Source organism: Lingula anatina, chromosome 1, assembly GCF_051362555.1.
Source record: "Lingula anatina isolate TDL-2025a chromosome 1, LinAna3.0, whole genome shotgun sequence".
Lineage (NCBI taxonomy): Eukaryota > Metazoa > Brachiopoda > Lingulata > Lingulida > Lingulidae > Lingula > Lingula anatina.
In genome coordinates, this window is record NC_141767.1 from 15,809,225 (window position 1) to 15,836,514 (window position 27,290).

General features: G+C 34.4%; 1 protein-coding gene across 1 annotated transcript; it reads right to left on the reverse strand.

Moving 5' to 3' along the window:
* Window positions 1–692: 692 nt before the first annotated feature.
* Window positions 693–27,197, reverse strand: LOC106166054 (uncharacterized). Its single transcript, XM_087001094.1, has 29 exons — window positions 27,029–27,197; window positions 26,052–26,278; window positions 24,688–24,796; window positions 23,630–23,733; window positions 23,083–23,180; window positions 22,285–22,385; window positions 21,475–21,630; window positions 20,501–20,802; window positions 20,064–20,208; window positions 19,735–19,929; window positions 19,429–19,497; window positions 19,109–19,213; window positions 18,850–18,943; window positions 18,222–18,313; window positions 17,797–18,030; window positions 16,993–17,160; window positions 16,370–16,537; window positions 14,991–15,287; window positions 11,092–11,256; window positions 9,668–9,778; window positions 8,967–9,108; window positions 8,159–8,394; window positions 7,771–7,871; window positions 7,364–7,455; window positions 6,843–6,946; window positions 6,386–6,556; window positions 5,987–6,087; window positions 5,440–5,629; window positions 693–4,964 (listed from the first exon to the last, which is right to left on the reverse strand). Exons 1-29 carry the CDS (start codon window positions 27,159–27,161, stop codon window positions 4,798–4,800), a joined length of 4,377 nt encoding a protein of 1,458 aa, XP_086857220.1. The 5' UTR covers window positions 27,162–27,197; the 3' UTR covers window positions 693–4,797.
* Window positions 27,198–27,290: the final 93 nt, after the last annotated feature.

The following is a 27,290-nucleotide window of genomic DNA, read 5'->3' on the forward strand; positions in this document are numbered from 1 at the left end:
TTATGTGACAGATTAAAGCAATGGTGCGATAGTTGGAACATTATTTCAGGATTACAGCTTTGAATAACATTACTTATTATTGCCGTAAGTTTTTTAATAATAATAATAATAATAATAATGATAATAATTCATTTGCTAAAATCGCAACTCAAAGGTTGAAGTTTTACAATGTGTCATAAGTAAAATCATAAGGTATTTAAAAGTAACTGAAAATTATAACTTCCAACCGTTTTGCAAAATTTTCGACAGTTTTCCGGAATACGTTTTGGAAATGCTTATGTGTTTATCTGTTATAACGTTTTTATTTCGTTCTGGAAGAACATTGCAATATAAGACCTTTTAATAACACTCATAAGAGGTGTTACAATAACAAAATATGTTATAAAACGATTTTGTGGAGATAAAAAACGCCATAATAACGTTGCAGCAAGTAAAAGGCTAAGTTGCAAAGTTTATGAAATGTTTCTATAAGTTATGACAGCGTTATAATATTTTGTGGAGAAAAGAACGTTTAGATGTTCAGAAACAACAATAAGACAACACAGCTCAATTTAATTAAAAAAAAAAAACAAGAAACCCTACAAGTTCAACTGTACTCCAAAAGATCGGGAAAAATAGACTTTGTGTAGCCAAATGTTCACAAGCACAACGAAGCTCTGTTTTTGCTCCAAATTAAGTAAGATAAGTCCATACGACTGAAAATTGTCATTTATTAATGACGAAAACTAATAAGATACAAAGTTACAAAACTGGGGAGATAATCAAACATCCCCCAAACTATATAAGTGCCATAATATAAAAATAATAAAGTATGTAAATGAGTGTAACCAGGATTAATTAAGAAAAATATGAGAAATCACAACAGCTATAGGAGATAAAAAGTTGGCGCAAATGAAAATAAAGGCCATATGATGTGAGAGAAGATACTGCTTATGATATCCTCCATTAGTCAAAATTACATATATCTTTATACTAAAATTATATATATGAAATTGATATTAAATCTCCACAAACAGTTTTCTTTGTGTTCGTTCAAATAATAATAATAATAATAATAACATTTTTAAAACATACCTATGATGGTTTAGATATAAATATTTTCTACAGAACCTTATAATACTCATTTTAAATGGTCTCAAAGCGTTAAGCGCTATTTGGAACAAGACCATTTTGTAATTTGTTGTACATATCTCAATGTTATAGATGATTTTAATATTTGGCATCTTACAACATACAGTATCCTAATATCCTACTTAATAACCCATATTTGTCATCAACAGGTCAAGAATAAACTCACTTCGCTATGTTCCCGCTCCCATTCCTTGTAACTAAGTTTGTATATCTGTAGATCTCCAGATAAGACGTACATGTAATATATAATCCAGAAATCTTACTGTCTGAAAAGAAGACAGTGACTGTGGTACTTAAAGGACTTGCGTCATACCGTCGGAATGGCCTGAACGGAGCATATTCTTCAGAAAACATGCCCAACTAACGATATCTTTATCTAAATACACGAAGTAAAAGCTCATTTTGTAAATTTTGGACTCTAAAAAACGTCCTTTTTGCTTGGCCTGCCAGTTAATGAGCTACGTGGTCACGTGGTACGATGACGATAATCGTGAATTTAAAAAGAAAGTCATTAGAGGCAATTTTCTGTGACCTTAAAATTGACCTTTGACCTACTTTTCACCATAAACTGAACTTTGCAAATTTTTGTTCCCTTTTATCTCCAAAACTGGCAGAGATAGTTCCATAGTTACTATCGAACTTGAATAGGAAGTCATATACTGGCAATCTAAGTGTGACCTTGAAATTGACCTTTGACCTATTTTCATCATGAATTGCACTTTGCAAATTTTGGTTCCCTTTTATCTCCAAAACTGGCAGAGATAGGTCCATAGTTACTATTGAACTTGAATAGGAAATCATTAGTGGCAATTTACTGTGACCTTGAAATTGACCTTTGACCTACTTTTCACCATGAACTTAACTTTGCAAATTTTGGTTTCCTTTTATCTCCAAAACTGGCAAAGATACACCCATAGTTACTATTGAATTTGAATAGAAAGTCATTAGAGGCAATTTACTGTGACCTTGAAATTGACCTTTGACCTACTTTTCACCATAAACTGAACTTTGCAAATTTTTGTTCCCTTTTATCTCCAAAACTGGCAGAGATAGTTCCATAGTTACTATTGAACTTGAATAGGAAGTCATATACCGGCAATCTAAGTGTGACCTTGAAATTGACCTTTGACCTACTTTTCATCATGAATTGAACTTTGAAAATTTTGGTTCCCTTTTATCTCCAAAACTGGCAGAGATAGGTCCATAGTTACTATCGAACTTGAATAGGAAGTCATATACTGGCAATCTAAGTGTGACCTTGAAATTGACCTTTGACCTACTTTCATCATGAATTGAATTTTGCAAATTTTGGTTCCCTTTTATCTCCAAAACTGGCAGAGATAGGTCCATAGTTACTATTGAACTTGAATAGGAAATCATTAGTGGCAATTTACTGTGACCTTGAAATTGACCTTTGACCTACTTTTCACCATGAACTTAACTTTGCAAATTTTGGTTTCCTTTTATCTCCAAAACTGGCAAAGATACACCCATAGTTACTATTGAATTTGAATAGAAAGTCATTAGAGGCAATTTACTGTGACCTTGAAATTGACCTTTGACCTACTTTTCAACATGAACTGAACTTTGCTAATTTCTTTCCCTTTGAACTCCAAACCTGACAGAGATAGGTCCATAGTTACTATTGAAGTTGAATAGGAAGTCATATACTTGTAATCTTACTCTGACCTTGAAATTGACCTTTGACCTACTTTACACCATAAACTGAACTTTGCAATTTTTTTAATGCTTATACTTTCAAAACTGGCAAACATACACCCATAGTTACTATTGAATTTGAATAGAAAGTCATTAGAGGCAATTTACTGTGACCTTGAAATTGACCTTTGACCTACTTTTCAACATGAACTGAACTTTGCTAATTTCTTTCCCTTTTAACTCCAAACTTGGCAGAGATATGTCCATAGTTACTATTGAACTTGAATAGGAAGTCATAAACTGGCAATCTAAGTGTGACCTTGAAATTGACATTTGACCTACTTTTCATCATGAATTGAACTTTGCAAATTTTGGTTCCCTTTTATCTCCAAAACTAGCAGAGATAGGTTCATAGTTACTATTGAACTTGAATAGGAAGTCATATACTGGCAATTTACTGTGACCTTGAAATTGACCTTTGACCTACTTTTTACGATGATCTGAACTTTGATTGTAGCATTTTTAGTTATATTTTTTTTGCATATTTTGAGAATTCTTGTTGATTACATTTTTTACTGCTTGTCAAGCACAAGACTGATGGTACAATATTCGGAGGCGGTATCACCTCTCTGATCCTCTAGTTTGTATTTTACAGCATCGAATTGACATATGCAGTAATATTTGACGTTTTTAAACTTAAAAACCTGACTCTGTATGATAAGTCTACCAGTAAAATACACGCTGAACAGAAATGTACAATTTAAAACTGAAAGCTGCGTCAATGTCTGCCATCCTGAATGTCAATATGAGAGGAGTACGTATGCTGTGCTTGCCTGTAGAACAGGTACAAACAAATTTAGGAAGGCGGTGACCTGTGGTTAGATCACAATACCACGTTGTTAATTATTCATGTCACGTACTACTCAAATTCTATGTATATTGTCATGTTCCAAAACTGTGTGTATTAACATACAACAATGGTCAAAAAGGTTGTCCCACCCCTATTTCCATGTACTTATATTTACAAATGATCACCTCACAGATGAAAATTGTTATTAACGGTGCTCTTTATTCAAGATATCGTGTCTAACATAATTAATGGTTCAAAAAATACAAAATAGTGGTGAAAATATGCTTATTGTGTGTAAATTTGGTGACATTTGATGGCCTCTTTTCAATTTAATAGGCATTTCTTACATCTGTAGAAATCACAATGAAACAATGGATTTGAGGCTGTCAGTTTGTACAGACAAAAAGCAGAAAATAATGATGCACAACATAGGCTACTGTCAATTTTGATGCAATAGTACATGACGGTTAACAGCAAAGTCAACACCAAATTTTAATTATTCACAAGTAACATGGATGTAAGTAAAATTCGTGACTAGCATAAGGTTTCAGGTCCATGAGAGTTCCAGTACACACCTGAAAATGCCAGAATGACAAAAATGAAAATTTCACAAAAAATTGAATAAAGCCAAGAAAAAAATGATAATCCAATTGAACTGGTTTTGCAATTTGAGCTGTATGTCAATCCTAAGAATCATTCTTGTAAGTTACAAATTATAAGTAACATGTTTTTTTTTATAACGTTTTTGTGGTGGCAATACACAAAGTAGGTTTTTTGTCAATTTCTGCCATATTATGTTAACACACAGTAAGCACTAATCACCTGACACCTCTCCTCCATCCATTCTTGTCTCCCACTGCAAAAATGATTCTGGTTTCTCAGTGTCAAAATCATTTTGGAAAAATGACACTAGTTTCTGGTTGCCAGGTTTGTTTTTGAAAAACGAAACCCATATGTAAGAGTACATACAGTATATCATCAATGTTGCTTGACAACTAATCTCATTAATTAATTTATAGCCATAGTTAGCCTTCCACACTGTTAATTGATAGTAAAGTAAAAGGTCTTTTGAATCAGAGTTCTAAAATTTACAGGGCTCAAAGGTTTGAGTCAAAAATCAATTAAGCCGCTCTGAAACATTGGATATTTGCAGGAATCTACTCCACGGACAGGTGCATTTCCTCCACAATGAGACGGGTGTTGCTTCGGGAACCAGAGGTGATATCTGTGTTTGACGACATCCCATTAACGTCTGCACATGTGTTGTCAGCATACAATGAGATAACAATGTCACCTGATTGTAATCCTCTACAGATGCCTTCAACTGAAAAAGTAAGGATGGAACAATGTGAAAACCTTGAATGCATTTTTTTTCATATGCCTATAATGCATTTCAAATTTCAGAATGAAAGAGTGTGTATAAAACAGGCACAAAACATTTTAACAGATGGCTAAGAATTATGAATTAAATGTAAGGAAAAATAATTCCAGCCAATTTACAAATAGTGTTACTAAATAAACTAATAAATCTCATTTAACTGAATATATATATTTTTTTATATAATTTTTTTATCAATGTGACTGGCTAAATTAGAAAGGCCAGAAAGACCGCATTCAGAACAGGGGACTAACAGATTCGCAGATCAAATATGCTTGTTGCGTAACCCCTGCGTGGAATCTATTCAGTGCATAATCAGGACTTAAGCTGTAAGCTTTTTAGTAAGTAGCCACATTTAATCCTCTGTTAGTCTGCTGTTTAAAATAGGCACTCAGTGTTATACTGTATTTCCAACACTTACTAGGATATGTTCTAAGATAGCTTGTTGGTGGGTTTGTATACAGTCTTATATAAATACTAGCTGGGTTGGTACACTCTTGGCCATTAAACTTGAAATAGAACTTGGCACAAAGACCCCCAGGTGTGTCAAAGTCACCTATCAGCTTGACATGAAGGGAACTCAGCGAGGACTTTTTCCTATAAGTTGCATTCTACAAAAAAATATTAATTTTTAAAAATTTTGTCCATGGACTATTGTTTCAATCAAAACATTCACTTAAGTTTACCACGTGTACAATTCATTATATTATACTATTAGTATAACACTATATATGTTCTTTCAGTTAATAAAAGCAATTAAAAAAATATATATCCTACAGATGTACATTTTAAACTGGTGATGTACACAAGATATTAGACCTTGCAGGCTACTTCAAAATATAATTTCCAATTATAATGTATAAAGGTTATAACTGACAGCAAATATTATGTTTGCAATTACAATTATCAATAAATAATTTAAAATATTATCATAATGCACTGAGCACTAATCATAAAAATTATATCACCTTTAAAAGCCCATTATCAGTTGTATCAGCTTGTATGTCCCAGTAAAACTGCTGGATATTAAATATGGGCACTTGGTACATGACACCATCTGCATCTTCAACTGAATTAATCACAGTAAGTTATTAAATACATGAATGGTATGTAGTTGCATATTTTTAATTGTTTAAAACAATTCTCTAGGCATAACCTACCATGGCAATCACTTTAACAAGATCCAAATGCTGAAACTTTTGACCAGGCCACAGCTTTCTACTTCTGTAAGTTAAAAATGAACTCCTCTTTCATGCATTGCAGTTAATCACATATTCAATCAAATGGCCAAATAATAAAAAGATCTGTATTTCACTTGGAATCATCATGACTTACAATCATCATGACTTACAATCATCATGACTTACAAGCATCAATATCATGTCCCATGCGTATTTCTTCCACCATAAACCTGGAAACAGCCAACCATCCTGTGTTTGCCTCTCCAGTTTCCACCTCATTCACACTGCTGCGACTTTCACCAATCAACAGACGGATGCGGACTTTGCCTGCTGGGATACCTTCACAAATACCTTCCACTGAAAATGAAATGGTAAAATATCACATTTTTTCTTGTTACATATCAAAATACTACAGAGATAATATTGCTTACTGATAAGCTTTTGTGCACACATAATCAACTCTATCTAAAGGTACAAACAACCTCTATATGGGTCTTTCAAAATATTTTATAGTTTTAAGACAATTTTCTCTAGTGAGTAGCATCTCATGTATATGACAAAGCCTTGTTCAGTAAAACCAAGATATCACTCTTCTGGCTTTTACGATTGCTGTCTTAAATTCTTTGGAATAAAAATTTATTACCAAGTCCAGTCCTGCTTTCACCTTCCAGTCCAGATCCAGCAAACTGTCCCACTACTCCCTCTATAGGAGTCGGAAAACATTCTTTTGTTGAAAATGTAATGTACCTGTAAGATCAGACACCACAATGCAATTATATTATATAAACAAGTACTAGGATGGAAAAGGGTTCTGTGAAAAATTTGTTACAATTGTGATTTACCATTCAAGTTTTAGTGATGGTTGTTACTTTGTATTATTTGCTGTACATGTACATCATGCTGCAAATGACAGCAAGTGCCTCCATAATACATGACACAATCAGCACAATAAACACAATACAACAGGCACAATGTAATTTGCACAACATGACACATTCAGCACAACGAACACAACACAACAAGCACAATACAACCAGCACCACACAACACATTGGCACAACCCAATGGAACCAGTTCTATATAATACAATCAGTGCAGTTGAATGCAATTCAGCTCTAAACACAGCAGAATAGTGTCACATTTTATCAGATAACTAATACCCACCATCTTTTACTTGTGTCTCCTTGCAACCACAATGTGCCTTCCCACTTCACACGCACTGCAGTGTCTTCCTCACGCTTCACATAGTCAATGTACTAAATATAATATGATCACATATTCATGTACACAGCACAGTTTAATCTTCAATCAACAATAGTTGCTAAAGGAGACAAAAAATCACTTGAGGTCCTCAATAATTGAGGTCCTCAATAATTTTTCATCATATTTAACTTGCCCACCCTAGTTTACTGTGGCTTTAAACTATCTTTAATTTGACTATTCTAATTTAAATTTAAAAACAGATTTGACAAAAAAAACAAAAATTTGAAAGTTTAATACAACAGACATTTGGGTTATTGTGAGTACTCTGATTCGAAAATGATAAATTCTTTAATCAACAACATCCTTACTGTTAGTTCTCCAGAAATATCTGCTTTGTTTAAGTTGTGCACTGTGTGTTGCTGTACATTGAAGACGGAATGTGCTCCACAGGGACTTGGGATAGAGGCCTCTGGTTAAAATACAGGAAGAATACACACACTTTACTAAGATATTCATCAAGTTGAATTTACCTACATATACTGTGACCTGTATAAGACTATTGTTCAATGTTATAAACTATACAGCTGCACCCACAGATATTTATGATGCAGTTTCACAGGTCTGTTGAAAAAGTCACAATGGAACAAAAAGATCATTTCAGGACAAAGACTGAATGCATAATGTTTAAAAAATGAGAGAGAGAAAAAGATAGAAAGATTGGCCAATAATCACAGTATTACTCGAATTTAATCTCACCTCCACAAATATCTTCCTTGCGGGACTGAATATCATGCTGCTCAGCAGTGTCCAGAATTTCTTGCCATGATAGGACATTCCCTTTCAGTTCAGACTGACATGTCTGTCCCATGGCAGCAATATCTAGTACTTTATCCCATACATTGACTCCAGTCAGATAACCAACATATGCTTGTGAGGTGGCAAAACATCCACCCACACAATCCTGACCTTGACCCATGACCCAGGCTCCACCGCCTAATAGAGAGTTAGTAAGTTTGGAAAAAATATTGGATGCAACAATTGTCAATAAAAAACACAAGGCAGGGAGTCTCAGTAAAACCGCCCAGCACACAGATCAAAACAACTTCAGTAAATCCCAAAGAAAGAATATATATATATCTGATGAAACAAAACATCCACCCAAACAATCCTGCTCTTGACCTATGACCCAGGTTCCACCTCCTAAAAAATGTATTAGAATATTTGTAATCAATTGACAAGTTTGCACATAAGGAAGGATAGAATTATCAACTATGATGGTACATATATTTTGTAATGTTATGGCATGTTACCTTTGATACAGCAGTATTCAGTTTTTGAGGTGAAATGACCTGTTTTCCATATTGTATTAGTTCAACATGGAAGACCTCAGCAAGTACACAATTAGGTAAACATAGGTCTGTATATGGAGATAAGTATATGGAGATAAGTTGACACCACTTTTCCCCCTCCTACCAAGGCCGTCAGTGATCATAATACATCTATCCCCTCTTCTTGGTTATTGTGCTTATAATAAAATAGGATAATTAAAACACAACATTACTTTCCTTTTATCCGCATTCCAGAGGATAATCCCACGGCAGTTTTTATCAGCAGTCCATCAGAGTAGAGAGCCCATTCACCATTTGCACTCTTCCAGGTCAGACAGATATGGTGCCAGTTGTTATCATTGGTCATAGTATCAATATCTATAATGTGAAAAGAATTAACATAAAATAACATAAAAATGGTAACATAATCTATAATTTAACTAGTTATAATAATGATAATAAAGTTTTTCCAGACAGATATGGTGCCAGTTGTTATCACTGGTCATAGTACTGACACCTATAGGATAAAGTTGTTTTTATCCAACAAATTGCATAATATAAAAAAGGGAAATTTTCAGGAAGTGTGGAGATTGAATATATGGCAACTTAATGCAGTGTCATGCAAACAAAAGGTAATACAAAAAATCTTTCAGAATATTTCCTCTTACATATTTCTTTGCTAATTTTTCTTGGTAATTTACCATCAAACAGCCCAGCTTGTTTACTAGCCTCCCTGCAGTGTGGTATGTAGGAAAGATCAAAGAATAAGGTACAAAAGGCACATTGTATGTATTTTCTGATGAAGTATGTCTTCTAATCCATTTCCAGTAATTTTAAAAGTGAAATCTAATTTTACATTTGTGCAACATTTTAAATTTGTATTCTCCTTTTTGCATGACAAAAGAGACCATCCTTTAAGTGTTCAAGTGAAACTTACAAGCATCACTACCACTGATGAAAACTTTCATGCCCTCTGATGACTGCTTGTACATTATGACTATGGCATTTGCTTCTTCTGAGTTAGCGTATGAGATAGGGCTTAACTTTGCTGTAAAAATAAAATGAAAGCAAACATATGCATTTGCATACATGTCTCCTCATTCACCAAAGCCAAAGTATAAGTAAAGGACAAACACAAATGTGGTGTTGGAAATTTGGCCGGTGGCCGAATTAATCAAAAGTACATAATGTTATAGCATAAATAATATATATCCAAACAAATAGTGCACATATTTTCATTTGTGGGGTTGCAAAGAGGTCAACAATTATCTGTACATAGACATTCATGATTAGGCCTTGAGATTCTGTCAGAGTTTATGTACAAGTTTTGTAGGCAGGTCAAAAATAATGAATGAATGAAGAATGAATTATTCATTTACAAAATAGTGATAGAAATGTTTGCCTTAAAGGTGTCCTCACTGGGATATTCACTTCCTATCTAAATTTTCTCAAGAAAAAAAGAGCAATTTTGTCCTGTACTCCTGAGCTGTCTCTGCACTTGGATTCAATGTTTTATACCCATTTCTAGTTAAATGAACTCAAACTGGTTATAAATTTCTGTCCAAACACTTGAATTAACTTCGCAACAAGCACAGAGATTTTTTTTTTATTTGGCTTTGTATCGCGCGTGCACACACACGCGTGTGCGTGAGTGTGTGTGTGCGTGCGTGTGTGTAAGTTTGTGTGTGTGTGTGTGTGTGAGAGAGAATCTTCATTGCTTGCATGAAGCTGTGATGTGCCAAGGTTTTATAAATCAGAAGGAAAAAAAAAACAGCATGTATGCTTCAGGAAATCTTCATATTAAGAGTTTTTTATTGCTTTTAGTTTTGAAATGTGAAACAATAGAAGCTTTAAAGGATAACAATTGATTTGAGGACATTTTCAAATGCATGCAGATTGTATTTATATTCAAATGTACCACAAGCATAACTTTTGAACTTCAGTGTCGTCCAACAAAATGCCATTATATAATTCTAAAACAATACAGAACTACTTTGCACAGATCTACAATGTACTTTGGTCATTACACAATTGGAATATTTAATCTTTATATTTTTACATAACTGTTCTTTTCTTCAATTTGTTTTTTCTAAGGCTTTTGGTCTTTATAAACTTAAGAGTTACAACTCAGGCCTGCAGCCAGCAATATGAAAAGGGGGGTTCTTTTTCTGAAAAAGTGGACCTTTCACCATGAAACCTTCATGTGCCTAAATAAAATTTTACCCAGAGGGGACCTTTTCCCTGGCAAAAAGGGGGGTTCTTTCATACCCCCCCCCCCCCCGAACCCCCCTGGCTACAGGCCTGCAACAGATCAAAAGTACAGAAGTCATAGTCTCATAAAAACCACACTGTCTCACCAACCTGAGCTATCATGATAATTAGTCCTTGCCCAATAACAGAGTGTGAATTCAGTCATGTCAGGAGTCCCAGCGTGGCTGGACAAAATGGCATACTGGCTGGTGCTCAAAGTACGCCATACCCAGACTGTTCGTGGGGAGATGGTTTCATATCGATGGAAATCTTTTCCTGAAAGAAATTAGGATTTTTCTTTAATGACCAAGGTACAACACGTCCAAAATTGTGGAGTAACACTCAATTTGCAGATTGACATATGTGAATTTCGTTTTAATTAAAATTGCACCTTGGTGATTCAGTATAAATTGTTGAAACTCCAAGAAAGTTAATATTTTTCTCTAAAAAAGGCCTGATGCACATTTAAACTTCTTCTCAGTCTTCTCTACAAAATCGGATACACTACTCTACACCCACAAGTAGGTGTTTATAGAAATCATACCGACTGGTGAGGAATGTGTCCTGCCTGATCATCTCAAATCCAACGTGGATGTTTCATCCAATCTAGTAACAGCTAGCTATTCCAAGAAATTGTAGAGACAACTTTTGGCTAGACTGAGCAAATCCCCACTGAAGGGCATACACATTTTTGCCTTTAAAGCAACAATTTTACAAACAAACTTTCACAGCAATGCATACGTATACAGTAGATCATGTGTATCATGTGTATTTGTATATTTTTAGTAGAAAATTGTTTCCATATAATAATAATAATAATAATAATAATAATAATAATAATAATAACTAGAGGATCAGAGAGGCGATACCGCCTCCGAATATTGTACCACCAGCTGGGGTAAGCGCAATCGTATAGACCCCCACACACACAAAAAAGGGACACCACCACCAGTCTTGTGCTTGACAAGCTGTAAAAAATGCAATCAACAAGAATTCTCAAAATATGCAAAAAAAATATATAACTAAAAATGGTACAATCAAAGTTCAGTTCATAGTAAGGTAGGTCAAAGGTCAATTTCAAGGTCACAGTAAATTTCCAGTTCATGACTTCCTATTCAAGTTCAATAGCAACTATGGACCTATCTCTGCCAGTTTTGGAGATAAAAGGGAACCAAAATTTGTAAACTTCAATTCATGATGAAAAGTAGGTCAAAGGTCAATTTCAAGGTCACACTTAGATTGCCTCTATTGACTTCTATTCAAGTTCAATAGTTACTATGGGCGTATTTTTGCCAGTTTTGGAGATAAAAGGGAACAAAATTTGCAAAGTTCAGTTCATGGTTAAAAGTAGGTCAAAGGTCAATTTTAAGGTCACAGTAAATTGCCTTGTATGACTTTCTATTCAAGTTCAATAGTAACCATAGACCTATCTCTGCCAGTTTTGGAGATAAAAGGGAACCAAAATTTGCAAAGTTCAATTCATAATGAAAAGTAGGTAAAAGGTCAATTTCAAGGTCACATTTAGATTGCCAGTATATGATTTCCTATTCAACTTCAATAGTAACTATGGACCTATCTCTGCCAGTTTTTGAGATATAAGGAACTAAATGTTATAATTTTGGAGTTACAATAATGTGCCATAAATTTCGTACAGAAAAAATTAATTAAAATAAAGAAAAGGTCATTTTGGTCAAAATTCTTGAAATGGGAGGTGCTCTGAAGTTCCAGATGTTCAAATTTGCTGAAATAATGTCATTTTTGACCACAAGTTGTCTGCCTCGCCAAGCCTTATGTTTTATTTTTCCGGAGTTCAAAATTTATTATCCATTACCGTACTGCACATTTTGCTTTCACCACCAATATGTACTTTTTGATACAGCGTAACTCGAAAACCGTATGGAATACAAAAAAACGAGACCACCGTCAGTGTTGGGCTTTACATGCTCTACAAAATGCAAAAAAGAATGGGTCTCTAGCATTAACAGTTCCCGAATTAGAGACAGTTTTCAGTTTCGGTATCTTATGGCCGCTACTCCCATGAAAATGCACCGATTGACCCCTAATTCACGGAGATGAAAGATGACCTGAAGGGTAACACTTTCCAATAATATTATTGGTTAAGTCTGTGTGGTGTCTGAATAACAGGGCAAATAATTTTTTTTTCTTAAAAAAATTCGTTTTTTTGAAAATTTTGGCCCGTTTGACCTTGAAATAAAGGTCAAAGGTCAAATCCAAGGGCATATTTGAAATATACACATATGACTTTTGGTAAGCCGTCTGTATTTTTCCCATGATTCCTTCCATAGGGTAGATAATTAGCATTTAATTTTGCCATTTTTAGACAAGGGTGCATTGCAATGAGTGCCACACCTAGACCCCAATACCGACAAAGCCCAAATTTTACATGGAACGAGTTGAGATTATAGGTGACCTAAATCCAAGAGATGGGTATGGAGGCCCTTACCGTCTAGGAGGAGAAGCGGTAACGGTAGCCGTCCGGCAGAGCCGCAGGAGCCGGCGGAACGATCCGGACGGGACTAAAACCATGTGTACGGCCAGCGCTAACGCTGGTGGTAGAATAATAAACTTTATTTAAAGAGGGTAAAACGTGTTAAGTGCACACACTTATCTTACACATTTACTATTTTACTAGACCTCATGTGTAAATATTGCATTATTTGTAGAAATGTTTGTCCTAACCCAGTCTGTAAATAGCTGCAAAGCTATGTTTCCTTTCAATTAATACCTGACATGAAATAAAATTTATATTTAATTGTATTGTATTGTAGTACCAGTTGTATAAATGCAATATATGGAGGCACATTTTAAATAAATTAGCATTTTTAGTTAAAATTTAAATAAATTAGCATTTTTAGTTAAAATTAACTATCAAATGAACTTGTCACAAGAATGCCCCAGTAAGGCCACACTTTTTTATTTTTATGGATGACATCCTCTGGGTACCCCAAAATCGGTGCGAGAGGGCGAAAAAAAAAAAAAAAAAACAGTCCAAAAAAAAAAAAAACTGCTTAAGTAAAGGAATGCTGTCAGTACACAGCTGGAAACACAAATTTAACCACAGAAACACGTATCAAACTAACAATATGTCTTTATCCATGCTCTCAAAATATTAAAGCATTGTGAATACTTCGTAGAAATGTAAAAAAAGTCATGAATTGATATACTTCATATTACCAAATCTATTTAAGGTTATTTCATGCATTCATTTGGTATAGCAATCAATAAAACAAATATCAATCAAACAGTGTGTCTTTATTTGTATTCTCAGAATATTAAAACATTTTGAACACTTCACAGAAATGTTTAAAAAATGATGCAAAGATATGCTTAATACTACCAAATCTATTAAAAGTCATTTCAGACGATGCCATTTTGTCAACTTCAACTCACACGAAGCAGCTAAACTGTCAGGTGGCCTGTCCGACCTTCAGCCCACCAAATACCTCGACGCCCTTGTCGACCCTTTTTTCGCTACAGAAAACCTGGTATTAATGTGCTGCTTTATACAGAATGTCACAGAAATGTTTCGGCCGCCGCCAGCCTTTCGCACAATTGTAAAAAGGTGATATCTCCATGCCCAATATCAATGGCATACCAATCCAAAACGATGGCGCCCGTTCTCTTTATGACTTTTATTGTTGTGTAATTTGAAAGTAATCCTAGAGATGAATTTGACAGCAAAGTGGCCGCATTTCCACGAAGCGAAAATACGCATGCGCAGAAAGCTCATTTCCTTGCAAATTCAATAACAACGTTTGCGACAACCGACTTCGTTGGGGGCTGGGGGGGGGGGCTTTTTTTTTTTTTTTTTTTTGGAGAACGGGCGAAAATCCGTGCGCGCGCAGGATGTCATCCATAAAATTAAAAAAGTGTGGCCTAATTTAGTGTGAAAATTCTTGGAGGAAGTTGTTCTAAGAATTCACTTTTTCAGCAATCTTAATTTGGCACTTTTGGTTTATTCTTGTTTATTTGGATTCATATCTTTTCACCTGCATATATTTTGGTGTCCACATAACAGTCAGAGTCACAGCTGGTATCTATGATGGCACACTGGATGTTCTTTGGATAGCACATGGAGTTGGATCTGTCATAGTAGAAGGACTTGCAATCTTTCATCGCATTACAGGTCCAAATGCACCTATTGTAAGAAGTTGATACTGCTGCATTTGGAATGTCTCCCCCAGTACAGGAGCCATATCTTTGCAAATAATACTTTCCAGTTCTTACTAGCTCTGAGTGCTTCACATATGTCCATCCACTTCCAACTGGACAGGAAAATTCTTTCCCTGTAGTAAAATGTAAATGTCAGAACTTTCACTTTTCTATTATACGTACTTATTTACACTCCATCCTGTTCATTGCTGGAGAAAAGTTAATTGATACGGTATATACTTGGATACTTTAGAGCATGTATAATAATAATATAATATAATATAAAAATACTGTATTATTTTCATACATTTGGGGTATCTGACAAGTGTAAACCATTTAAACAAAGAAAACACCTGCTGCAACCAAATGGGTCATTTAAAAGAAGGACAAAAAATCAAAGGACTACAATGAGAACTAAATTATAAAGCCCCTTTTTACATCAAGTGGCACCAGTACATGTATACTTAACAGCCCTGGTCCAATTTGAGAGGTACACAATTTAATACTCTGGCAATTCATGATACTGAAATGTACTTGCTTATGTAGATACTATACCATGCCTTACAAGAATTTTCTGCAGGACATTCTTTAGGACTGAATAGGAATTTTATCAGATGTGCTATGGGATTCCTATCTACTAGTAGGACGAAATATGTCCTATAGGACTCCTTACAATTTTGGGCCAATTTCTTATAGGACGCCCTATTGTACTCTCTAGCTACCAGGGCAACATATTGATTTTTCACAAGATATTCACAGATATGTCTTTAGATAAATAGACAGTCATTTCACTCTCTGCCACCCTGTGATGAAATCTCAAGGACAATCACTTGGCTGGTAATTATTTGCATTACTGATCATGATCAGGCACTGTTATTTAACAGGCCCAAGTCAAGTCCCCTTGACAGCAAACAAGACAGTTAATTGCTCTGATTTTAATCACTTGCTCTTTTGTGACAGACAAAAATAGCCCCTTATGAATAGCTTGTTACTTCAGATTGAAGTTTTTGTGGGTTAGTCACGGACCAAACATCACTTCCGGGAAATTTACGTGAAAAGTTTCAAGAGTTTGTTTGCAAGTCCAAGACTTTCAAAACTTTCGAGAATACAGCATAAGTCTAAGTTACAAATTCATGTAAATAGTTACTAACTGTTGTAAGATACAAAGTTTCGGGAATACAGCCCCTGATAAGGAATAAACAATGGGTGAACCTACTCCAGCATTTGTTTGAGTAAGCTTGATACATTGCAAGCCTGCATTTTCTTGTGAGGCGACACTGGCTTTCACATTCTTCGGCTCCAGAAACTATACAATAATGTACATTTCCAATATCGCCTCCACCACAGTCACCCTCTTTCCACTCGCCATAAGAGGACATCAGCACTAAGTAGAGAATGAAAACTATCTTAACTGAACATATATAGATATTACAAATATTCTGGCACTTGATAGATCTGTTAGGGACAGAAATATTATTAGTCAAATATTCAACATTTGCTCTTAAATGTTGTCTTAATGCATTCTGAAATATTTGCAAACATTTCTAATTATAGGAAATTAAACCATTATTTGTATTTATATACCACTGGCAAAATAAGCTCAACAGATTCTACCCATATGATATCCATGTCTAGTTTATTTGAAACCAATCAAATCACTTCAAATGCTGAAATGGGAGTGCATGCTCAAAAGGGTGTCATGGGCCTGCTGCATTGATACATGTAATATACGTCTCATCTTGTAGCTTCCTTAAAATTTCTTGCACAGGATGCAAATCATTGTTCATGATCATTAATAAAAGTAAATCAATGTTAATATTTTGACTTGTATTTCCTCACCTAGACAATTTCCCCATCTTCCATCTAAATCATAATTGGTTGTGGTGGCACACCATGGCTGGTTATGGTTCACAGTGATACAAGAATGGTACACAGTGTCCTGATAGATGAATGGTAGGACACATGCCATACCCTCAGAATTCCCACCAAATGTCTTCCTGATTGGATCTGAAATAAAAAACATGCACTCAAAAGATTTATTACTCTCAATTTCATAAAGGCATTCATTGGCAAACAAATCAGTTTTCTTAGAAATTCTAATAATTTTCTTTGGTCACTTTAGTTTATGTACTAGTAGTGATAGTTCCCAGTAAGTACCTTGTGCTTGTATGTCCTATTGAGAAAAACACGATCTATAACCCCATTTTCTAACTTTTATTTTCAAGTGAAATTCACCAATCTTCATCTCCATTATAATAAATTCGATAATGATAGACTTACAACTGAAAAACAAGCTTACATACATGTAGTACATAATTTTGCCATCACCTTTGGATATGGTGACTCTTGGCAAATAAGGGAGCAGTACTGAAATTTCCAAAAATATTTCTTTGTCTTTTTCTAAATTACGTTTTTTTTTTAAATAACATATTCTCCTTATGAATGAGAATGACAGAAAATTAAAAAATATCTTAAAACATACAGGATTAAAATTAAACACTTTGACCATAATTCTGCACTTTTAATGATATATAAAACATTCAACATAATATTTTGAATTCTTTGATAACTCAAACTTACTCATCAAATTTATACAAGAACTAACTAAAACTATACAAATAAATAAAGAAATACATCAGTCACCTAGAAAATACTTCTCAAGCAGCCACCTGTCACTGTTTGAAGTTGGGCTTTCACAAGATTTAGTTTTAAGCCAACAGTGGTGACTGCTAGGAGCATATGCTATAGATTTACACTCTGGTTTCATGTTACATCTATCTATGCAGTCCTGGACACTGGTCAGATATCCACTTGTTCCTGGAATGTCATTCCCTCCACAGTCAGATCCTGTCCGGACAGCATATAATGACTCAGAAACTGAAAACAAATTAAATAAGATAAAAAAATTTTTTAATGCATTTACTTAACAAGATTTGTGTCTGTATTCTGATTTTTACAAAAATAATGTCTGAAATTTCACCAAAACAAAGAGACCACATCTGGTTAATCTACATGTATTTAGTCTTCCAAAATTCTTATAATAAAATACAGACTAAATGGGGACTCACTTATACAGTATCCCCAAAGTCCTCCTGCTGTGTAGCACCAGGGATGGGCATAACTATTACCATCAGCTATACACTGGTAGTGAGAGGCTCCACTGAAAATAATTTCAAAAAATCGAAAAAAAAAAAAGGTAAATATATACGTAGTCATGTGTAAAGTTGAAATACTAAAATCGCTGATATAACACCACCAGCAAAATGGCCATGCTATACCTGGAAACAATAAGTGTCCATGAACATTATATGATAATACATTATAACCTTCATTTTAGATAAAGGGTATGTAATCTTTTGTAAGTTCAACTAAGTGGGTAAAAGGTACACTTTTTCAGGAAAGCCCCCCTTCCCACCTGGTCCAACCCTTTGAATTTGCAACAATGTAGCTCAATGTAGGTACAGGTCCGCATTTTGGTAAAGGGGGGAGGGGCAAACATTGATAGAAAAACATAAGATATAAAAACATAAAATGGTTGACAAAGGTATATACTGTAATTGGTATTTATGCTTATTCACTCCTGTGATACCTTAATGTTTTTAATTTCCATTATCTGCATTTGCTAATCTCTTCTCAGACCAATTAAATTAAATTTGTCACTATAAAACAAATGCAAAAGTGATAACCTCAACTTACTTGTAAGTAAATGGAAATTGGCAAGGCAATCCATTAGCATTCCCTCCATATGTATAGATATTTTGTGTGACTGGACCTTTCCCATGACCAGCAACTAAAAAAAATGTCAATTTAATAGTCAAGCGACTGTATTCAACAAAAAGTGCATCACTGCTAATCAATCTACAGCATTAGTTATGAGAAGTACCACTATTAAGATGTATTTTGTCTCCCACACAAACGGGAAGAACCAATGTTAACTAAATATTAAAACTCATACCTGTACAGTAGCCCCAGAGTCCATCAGTGTCGTAGTCGGCAGTTGTTCCACACCAAGGTCTGCTCCGGCCTTCCTCATCCACCAGGCACAAGTACTGTGGTTGGCCTGTAAAATCATGTCGTTTGAAAAAATAATTTGATGGTAATAACCTTATGTTTAAAGAAAGCAAATTGAAGATTTTTTCTAACTATAATGCTTGTACCAATTTCTCATCAAATATTGACTAATCATGAATATGTAACTGAAAATTAGAAAGACACTAGGACGTTTAAGCATTCAGGTGGTGATATGATTGAAAACAGTCAAAATTCATTTTTTACCTTTGTATAGATAAGGCCAGTAACAGGCAGCGCCCCCAGAATTGCCACCGTTAGTAGGAATCATTGCATCTAAAATATGTTACATGTAAGAGCCAAAAGAGAATAATAACTACAGAAACTTCCTTTATAAGATTCTGTAGTTGAATTCAAGTATATTCTCAAGTAAAGCATGTCTACAAAATATAAATCATTATCAACTTTCCTTATCTGGTAAAATAACATTTATCTGCCTGATGTGGTTTAAAATTGGTTTTGATGTTTAAATGATGTTTAAATGCTTAACATTATCTGTACAATTGTTACCACCTAGGCATAAATCCTGATCAGCTTCCATGATTACATTTCCAGAGAGATGAATATCACTTAATCCATTGAATGCGAAGACATTTCCATAGGTGCTACTGTAACACTGGCCCATTCCATGTGGTTGTAGAACAACATCCCAGATATTGATTCGTGTCATGTAGCCAGTAAAAGACTGGGACACAGAAAAACCTCCTCCTTGAAAATGATATTAAATGGAAAGATCTCAGTAAAAATTTGATAAGAAAAGATAACATGTTCAAAAATAAAATACTAAAAAATACAACACTTTTTTAAATCAGCCAATGCATTTTCTTTTATTTTGCCTATACCTATGCTGTCCTGGTCCTGTCCCAGTATAATTGTCCCCCCTCCAGCAATTGTCTGTCCAGTTTGAAGTCCAGTCCCACTTCCAGCTTCTCTACTGTCCACATAGACTGCCCAGTAGCCATCACTGCTACGCCACATGCCACACACCTGGAGATACAGGTAAAAACAGACTAAGTATAATGTTGGTTTGGTATTGAAAGCCAATGCTCTTTTTGCTTTAATCCACTGCTTCAGTAACTAAGTTACAGTATCCAGGATAATAGCATTTAAAGAAAGCTCAAAAATATTGTGATGAAACTGGTGATAAATTTTTAAAGATCTTAAAAGATGAATCTTCTAATATATTTCCAGCTATTCACTTACTAAATATATTTATAAGCATATGTTCATGTGTTTGATTCAGATCATGACCATAATTCACTTTGGTACGTTCTCATACCTGGTGCCACATGTTGTCAGTCAGTGAGTTCCATCCGACTGTAGTTTGAGAGTCCAACACAAACAAATGAACAGATGATGGAAGCAACATGATCATAAAAGCATTATATGCTGCACTATTGGCATAGGAGAAAGTTGCCATAGCTGTCTGTGCATAGCTGGACATTTTCTGCCAGTAGCAAACTGTGACCTCAGTTAAGTCAGGGAGATTGACAGCTATTGTAGCATAATGAGATGTATTGTATCCTGGGAAATACAGGGTGGTGAATTTGGGAGATTGGTTTGGGACGTCAAGGCTCCTTGCTGAAAAAAGTGGACATAGCAAACATAAATGCTTTTCAACATTTATTAAGATTTGTCGGTCTACTGAAAATCTTCAAGTTTTACCATTTTAATTATTAAAATATTAAAATAATGAAGAAGAAAACATAGCAGCAAAGTTGTCTAATTATACATACAGACAAACTTTTACAAATGAATATATCAAAATAGTTAGTAGCATAATCCTTTTAATTGTGCACTAAAGTTAGCATGGACATTCAAAAAATGTAACTAGCAAGGCCTTCAGTCCCCTGGGAGTTCAAATCTTGAAAATACCAATTGAAATGCCAACACAAAAAATGAAAAAAAAACTCACAAAAATAAACTGCATAACTTCAAGAAAAAAAAACAAATTCAGCAGGTTTTAAAACTTTTGATCTGTGTTTTAGTCTCAAGAATCATTAATTGAAATGAGATAATTTCATACATGTAAGTAAGACAGTTTCCTTTTAATGGTGTTAACAATGAAAAGTGTACGTTGATAATGTCAAGGGCGACAACAGATGCAAGTGATGGCTCATTGTAAAGAAACATTCGTCTATACATAAAAATGAGGCTTTTCAAAAAATTAAAAAATATTGAAAATGTCAGCATAACTTTGAAGGCAGGCTTCAAAGGGTCTTGTAAAAACACCATATGAAAGTTTTACTTTACATTGTGAGCTATATCTGGTGTCAACCTCCTGGGCCATAAGGGCAGATTCTGTTTCCCAACCAACGAAGCCATTAGATAGAGGGAAACCAAAACATTTCCCAGTGTGAAACTGAATGGTCACATCTCCAGCAGGAATGCCCTCACACATACCATCCACTGCAATGATTAAGATTTGTACATACAATTAGAGAATTTTATAAAAAAAAATCTTAAAAATCAGATCTTATACATGTAATTACTCTCTACATATGTATATTTATTTATAAATATGTTTATAAACAAGTAATTATGTTTGCAGTAGAATTTGTTGGATATCTGAATTCATATATATCTTTTTAAACCCACCAGTCCAAGGCTCAGTTACATGTAACGGGAGGTCATAGTGACCAATTGAATTAGGGAGCATTCCCATAACCCTATCGTGCTATCTGGATTAATCTAACTGCTCAGGGATTTCCGCTAATATTGCACTTAGTTTCAGTGGCTTAAATGTCTGACACCCCCCTGGTCACATACAGTTCTTGGGTAAAGTCAGTAAAACTTTGTGGTCCATGATGTTGTTTATGTTGCTTTGCATGGAGTGTGCCAGACAATTAAGATGATTACCCTGACCGCACCTTAGCGAGGATCCCTGCTGAGATAGATTGATAAAACATGAACTGAAGCCCATGCAGCTTCATATTACATATTCATTTGCTTATATCACCTTACCCCAATTGCAAATCGTTTGTTTGTTTTTTTTTTTTCTGAAAGGTTATAGCCCCACTCCACCCCCAAAAAATTTTGGGGGACTCTTAAGTGTGAACTTACAGTTTGCTGGTCTGTGCCAATCCCTGGCAGTGTTATCATGGTGCAGGTACTCAATGGTATCTGGATTACCACACTCCATGTTGTTGAATTTGAAATACCATCTAAAAAATTATGTGAATGGCAATAATGCAACATATCACTTGCAATTCCATCATGTTTAATGTATTTATTGGCTACTGACACATTTTTCCTCAACCTCAAGTATTTTTTTTCACAATACCTGGTAATGAATGTTTTGCAAATTACTTTCTATGAGAATGCAGTTTTGTCGTGTTTCATGAAAAACATTTGACTCTGCCCATCACCATATCATTTTGATAATCATGGATGTAACTGAATTGAGAATTTTATTGAATGACTTAAATATTAAAAATATAAGAATTAAAATTGATGTCCCGTGCCAAAGGACGTAACAAAGGGTTTTTCAGTATTTAATACTGCAAAAGTAGACATAAGCCATTTATTGAGTTATTTATATTTCTGGGACATCACACATCATACTCTCTTCCTGATAAGTTAAAAATTTTGTACTTTAGTGGAAATAAACTAAATGCTTGGAGAAAGTGAGATGGTGCTGCAAGCTGAAGTAATGAAGATATGAAATGTAATCCATTAATTTTTTTGTGTAAGAACAGAAAAATGTAGTAATTATTTATTTTTATTTTTAATTTAAAGTTGCTGGACTGATGTAGGTTAAGTTCAAATTGGACAAACAATTCTTCCCCTCCCTTACTTTTAATGAAATTTTGAAAAAAAGTTGAATGGACCTTTATATTGAAGAAGAATGACAATTAATACCTGACACACATTCCAGCATTATTATATGGTCCTCTCAGGTTACCTATCCACTGGACTCTGAGCGCAGTAAAGTTATGCTTCTTTGGAAATGTTACTTCCTGAAAAATCAATGCATGATATGCTTCAACATTAATTTTTCAGCTAATATACATATTTTAAAAGAAAAAAAAAGATCAATATCCCAAGGGATTTCCAAGTTTTCCATTCCAATTATGTCAACTTCATATCGGCCATGCCTCAAGACACTTTGTAGAAATATAGATACCAATTTCAATTTTAGTCTACTCAACTTGTATTTGAATTGATCAAAACTTTTTGCCATTAATCATTTTAAGGAGAAGCGTCCATCTGAAATGTTGTACATGCATGCAGTAAGCCTATGATTTTTAAAACTATTTTTCTGTAAGGTCATTTTGTTAAAAAATATAGATTCAAGTATGCCACATTAAAAACATTTCAAACCATTGTTTAGACAACATCCCAATTTGAATGGAGCATTTATAGTGTAGGTTCATATTAGCAGTATAAATAATGCAGATACTATTACCTGCACAAGACCCTCTCCAACGCCATCAAAATTTACAGGAGTAAGTCCAAAATGATAATATCGCAAATTATCCACAGGGACCTCAGGGCATTTAGAATTGTCACCTGAAAAGTATAACAAAACTTAACAAATTTCGTCATGTCATTGTGGATGTTATTTGTGAGATTGTGAGGATCTGAAGGAAATCTCAAGTCCTGAAAAAGAAATTTTCTTTTCATAACATCCTATTAGATGTGGATTCATTATGGCCATTAAGGTTGCACACTAACAGGTACTTTTGTAACAAAAGTAAACAATGGTAATAGACCTAGGAGCGGTCAATGAATTCCATTAGCTCTTGTTTGTGCTATTTGGCCATGTCCGGGTACTTTTATTTACATGTGGATGCAAATGTAAAATGGAAATAACGGTTCTAGAGCATTCATGCTAGTTTGGTGTTGCTTGGGGATGAGACAGCGGTGCTAGCAAACAGACAATAGGCTGATTGAAGAAACTGTGCAAAGTTTACTTAATTTTCTACATAATTTTACTTTTTACCAAATAATGCTCCTATCTCAATCTGTATGCAGATGTAGGGCAATAACTGCCGATCAGAAAGAAAAATATATGGAAAAAGTTTTCTGCGATGATTTTCAGCAGGGATCATTTAATTGCTGTTGTAAAAGAGATTACAAGTCTAATCTCACATGTACAAATACTAGTAAAACAAAAATAGATCGAAATGAAGCAAAACAGAATTTAAAAATAACAGTTAAATACACCAGTAATCAAATGTTTGGGAATTTACTGTGGGGATGTTCAGAAAGAGTTAGGTTGCACTGACTACTGCACAGTAACTCTATGGGGACTCTAGCTGAATGTAATCAGATAAATCACACACACACACCTATTAGCGTCGAGTAGGGAACGGAGAGGCAGGTAATTATACCAGTATATTGGAAACCAGTAGATGAATATTAGTCTGTAAATCTGACTGAATACAGCAAGAGGCCCCATGGAGATGATGTGCATTAGCAACCGAACGACCCCTGTGTGACCACTATATATAACTCGCTTACCCATACAATACACTTCGTTCACTTCACAGGAAACGCGACATTTCCCATTTGAGCATCTGCCCGGTTGACAATTGGTTGACAGTGGATCAAAATAAACTGGGGACTCATTCTGTAATCAAGTAAACAAAGTTATATAAAAAGCAAATAAAAATATATAACAAAGAAAGTAGGATTGTTCTGCACATTAAAAAAAAAAAAAAAAAAAAAAAGACAAAACCAGTACTTTTCAATAATGATATTGTCTGGCAAACGCGTGCCAATAAGAATTACCACAGTTTGACAGATATATATATATACAGATATTTTCAAAACTTATGGAAAAGGTGTCAATAGCTATAGAAAATTCACTGATATTTACCATCCAATATTTTTCTGCTGACAGTCAGACCTTACGATATGATGAAGTATTGAATTAGGGGTTTTAAAGAAGCTGCTTTACTCTATAATAGACAAAATTACTTTCAAAGAATGAAAAATATCGGTGAATTTTCTATAGCAATTGACAAAAGGAACTCCAATCATTTCAAATACATAGCTAATAAAACTATTCAACTATAATAGAAAAGGAAAGTAACATTTATGTAGCAAATTCAATAATAGAAAGTTCAGCAGGAAAATGTGTTCATTACTATCTAATAATGTTATAAGATGCAAACTGAAAGAGATGGCCCAAAATTATCTGTGCCTAATTATGGAAAGTACACTTAACAGGGGTTTTAAAGAGGTGGTATTTTTTGTTAGGCCACTAACGAAACATTTACTGGGTGTGGTATGGATCACATATGTGGGCAGGTAGTGATCTTTCAATTTAAAGCAGCCTCCTTCAATAGAACAAGTGTATGACGAAACAAAATATGAAAGATACATCCTCTTGGAAAAATTATGCATTGTTCAAATTCACAAGGTTGGCACAATGTCTCTAAGAAAACAGAAACTCAGTTAAACTGTAAACATCCGGCCCAAACTTTGTGGCTACTTTGTCCAAAACTAAGTACATTTTATGATTTTTTGTTCAACTGATGTCAAATTTCAATAAGGTATGGCTATGAGAGCAATGACACCTTTTTATTATACCTTTATGACACGATAAAGTATTGAATTGGGGGTTATAGAGAAGCTGCTTAACTCTATAACAGACAAAAATGCTTTTAAAGAATGAGAAAATATTCACAGCTGTGCACTGTTTGCCAAGATATTAAAGTATGTTACAAAATCAATGCACATTAGCCACCAACAGAGTCACTTATCACCTTTATTTTATTGACAGTGCTTGGTTTTGTCTCTTTTCATGCCCTATTGTTTTTAGGAGCATTAAAATATTAGATACCTGCAATAAATGCTTTTTTCCCCCTTGTTAAACTTACCCCTGAAGGTCTGACATTGATCAGATATATTTCAGTATCCCCCAAGGAGCCACTGCTGTTGACTGTTACGTATACACTGTTAAGAATTGTGTCCGAAAGAAGATGGCAATCTCCAGTTGTCTTGTTGAACACAGCGCTCTCACAACCAACACTTTGTAGACATTTTAGACTACAGTGCCCCGTGTTCTGTGCATTGTCAGTCAGCAACTCAAAGGATGAATTCAGAACTTCATGTAAAATAAAATTTAAAAAAGAATGATGCTCTTCATAAACACTGAAATTAAATAAGCCAGTCGCATTAAAAAAAATTTACAACTTGACTTGATACAGTTTGGCATGTACAAGTCAATTTTAAAAACTTTTCTGGGGTAATGTTATTAAGGTACGCCCTCCACCCTCTCTCATGTCACATGTACATGTCACATCACATGTAATGTAGCATTAATGCTGCAGTTTGGAAGTTTTTGTCTTAAAATGACCAACTGAAAAAAACTTTTAAAACCATATACAAAAGGCTTGATGACAAACATTGTGCAAAAATAATTTTCTTGTTTAACGTAAAAGTGGAAACCACAAATCTAATCTGGAAATTATAACATACGAAAATATTTACTTTCAATATACATATGGAAAATACTTGAAATTTACGCTGGTTTTGAAGTAAGTTGATTGATAATTATTTACTTAAATCCCACTGAAGACAGTCACAAGAATATTCCCATAGTATTAACTTGTTCAAATAGTGCAATTTAGTTTCGTAAAATAAAAGGAAGATTTTTTTTATTCAGGTAAAATTTCAATGTGAATGTTCCTGACAGAAAACAAATCCGACAAATAAACAGAATAACCAGATTAACCCCATTAGCATATCAAATTTCCCGATCTCTAACCTGTTAATTTGTTTACAAATAATCTTTATAAATTGCACACATGTGAAATTAATATAATGTCACTTGTTGTTACATGTAACAGCATACCTGCTTTAGTGGCTGGCAGTACATTGATGTAGGAGGACTTCAAGGCGTTAGCTGGACACGATGCTATAGCATTATAGCTGGATGCAGTATCCATCAGCCCCGTTAACAACGACATCAGCAGTAGCAGTGCCATCTTTGTCTCCAACAATTACATGCATTAATTTTTCAATCGAGCTTCAGTGACAATCTGACAGCAGTTGTTACAGTTCAAAGGCAAAACTCTCAAGTCGGATAAATCATGAACGCAACGGTTGTGTTTATA

Coding starts and splice junctions, on each gene's coding strand:
- LOC106166054 (XM_087001094.1), bottom strand. CDS start 27,161: ATGGCACTGCTACTGCTGATGTCGTTGTTAACGGGGCTGATGGATACT. Junction 23,734..24,687: donor GAACGAAGTGTATTGTATGG/GTAAGCGAGTTA, acceptor TATACTTTTCAG/GTGACAATTCTAAATGCCCT. Junction 4,965..5,439: donor CTATCTTAGAACATATCCTA/GTAAGTGTTGGA, acceptor TTACTTTTTCAG/TTGAAGGCATCTGTAGAGGA.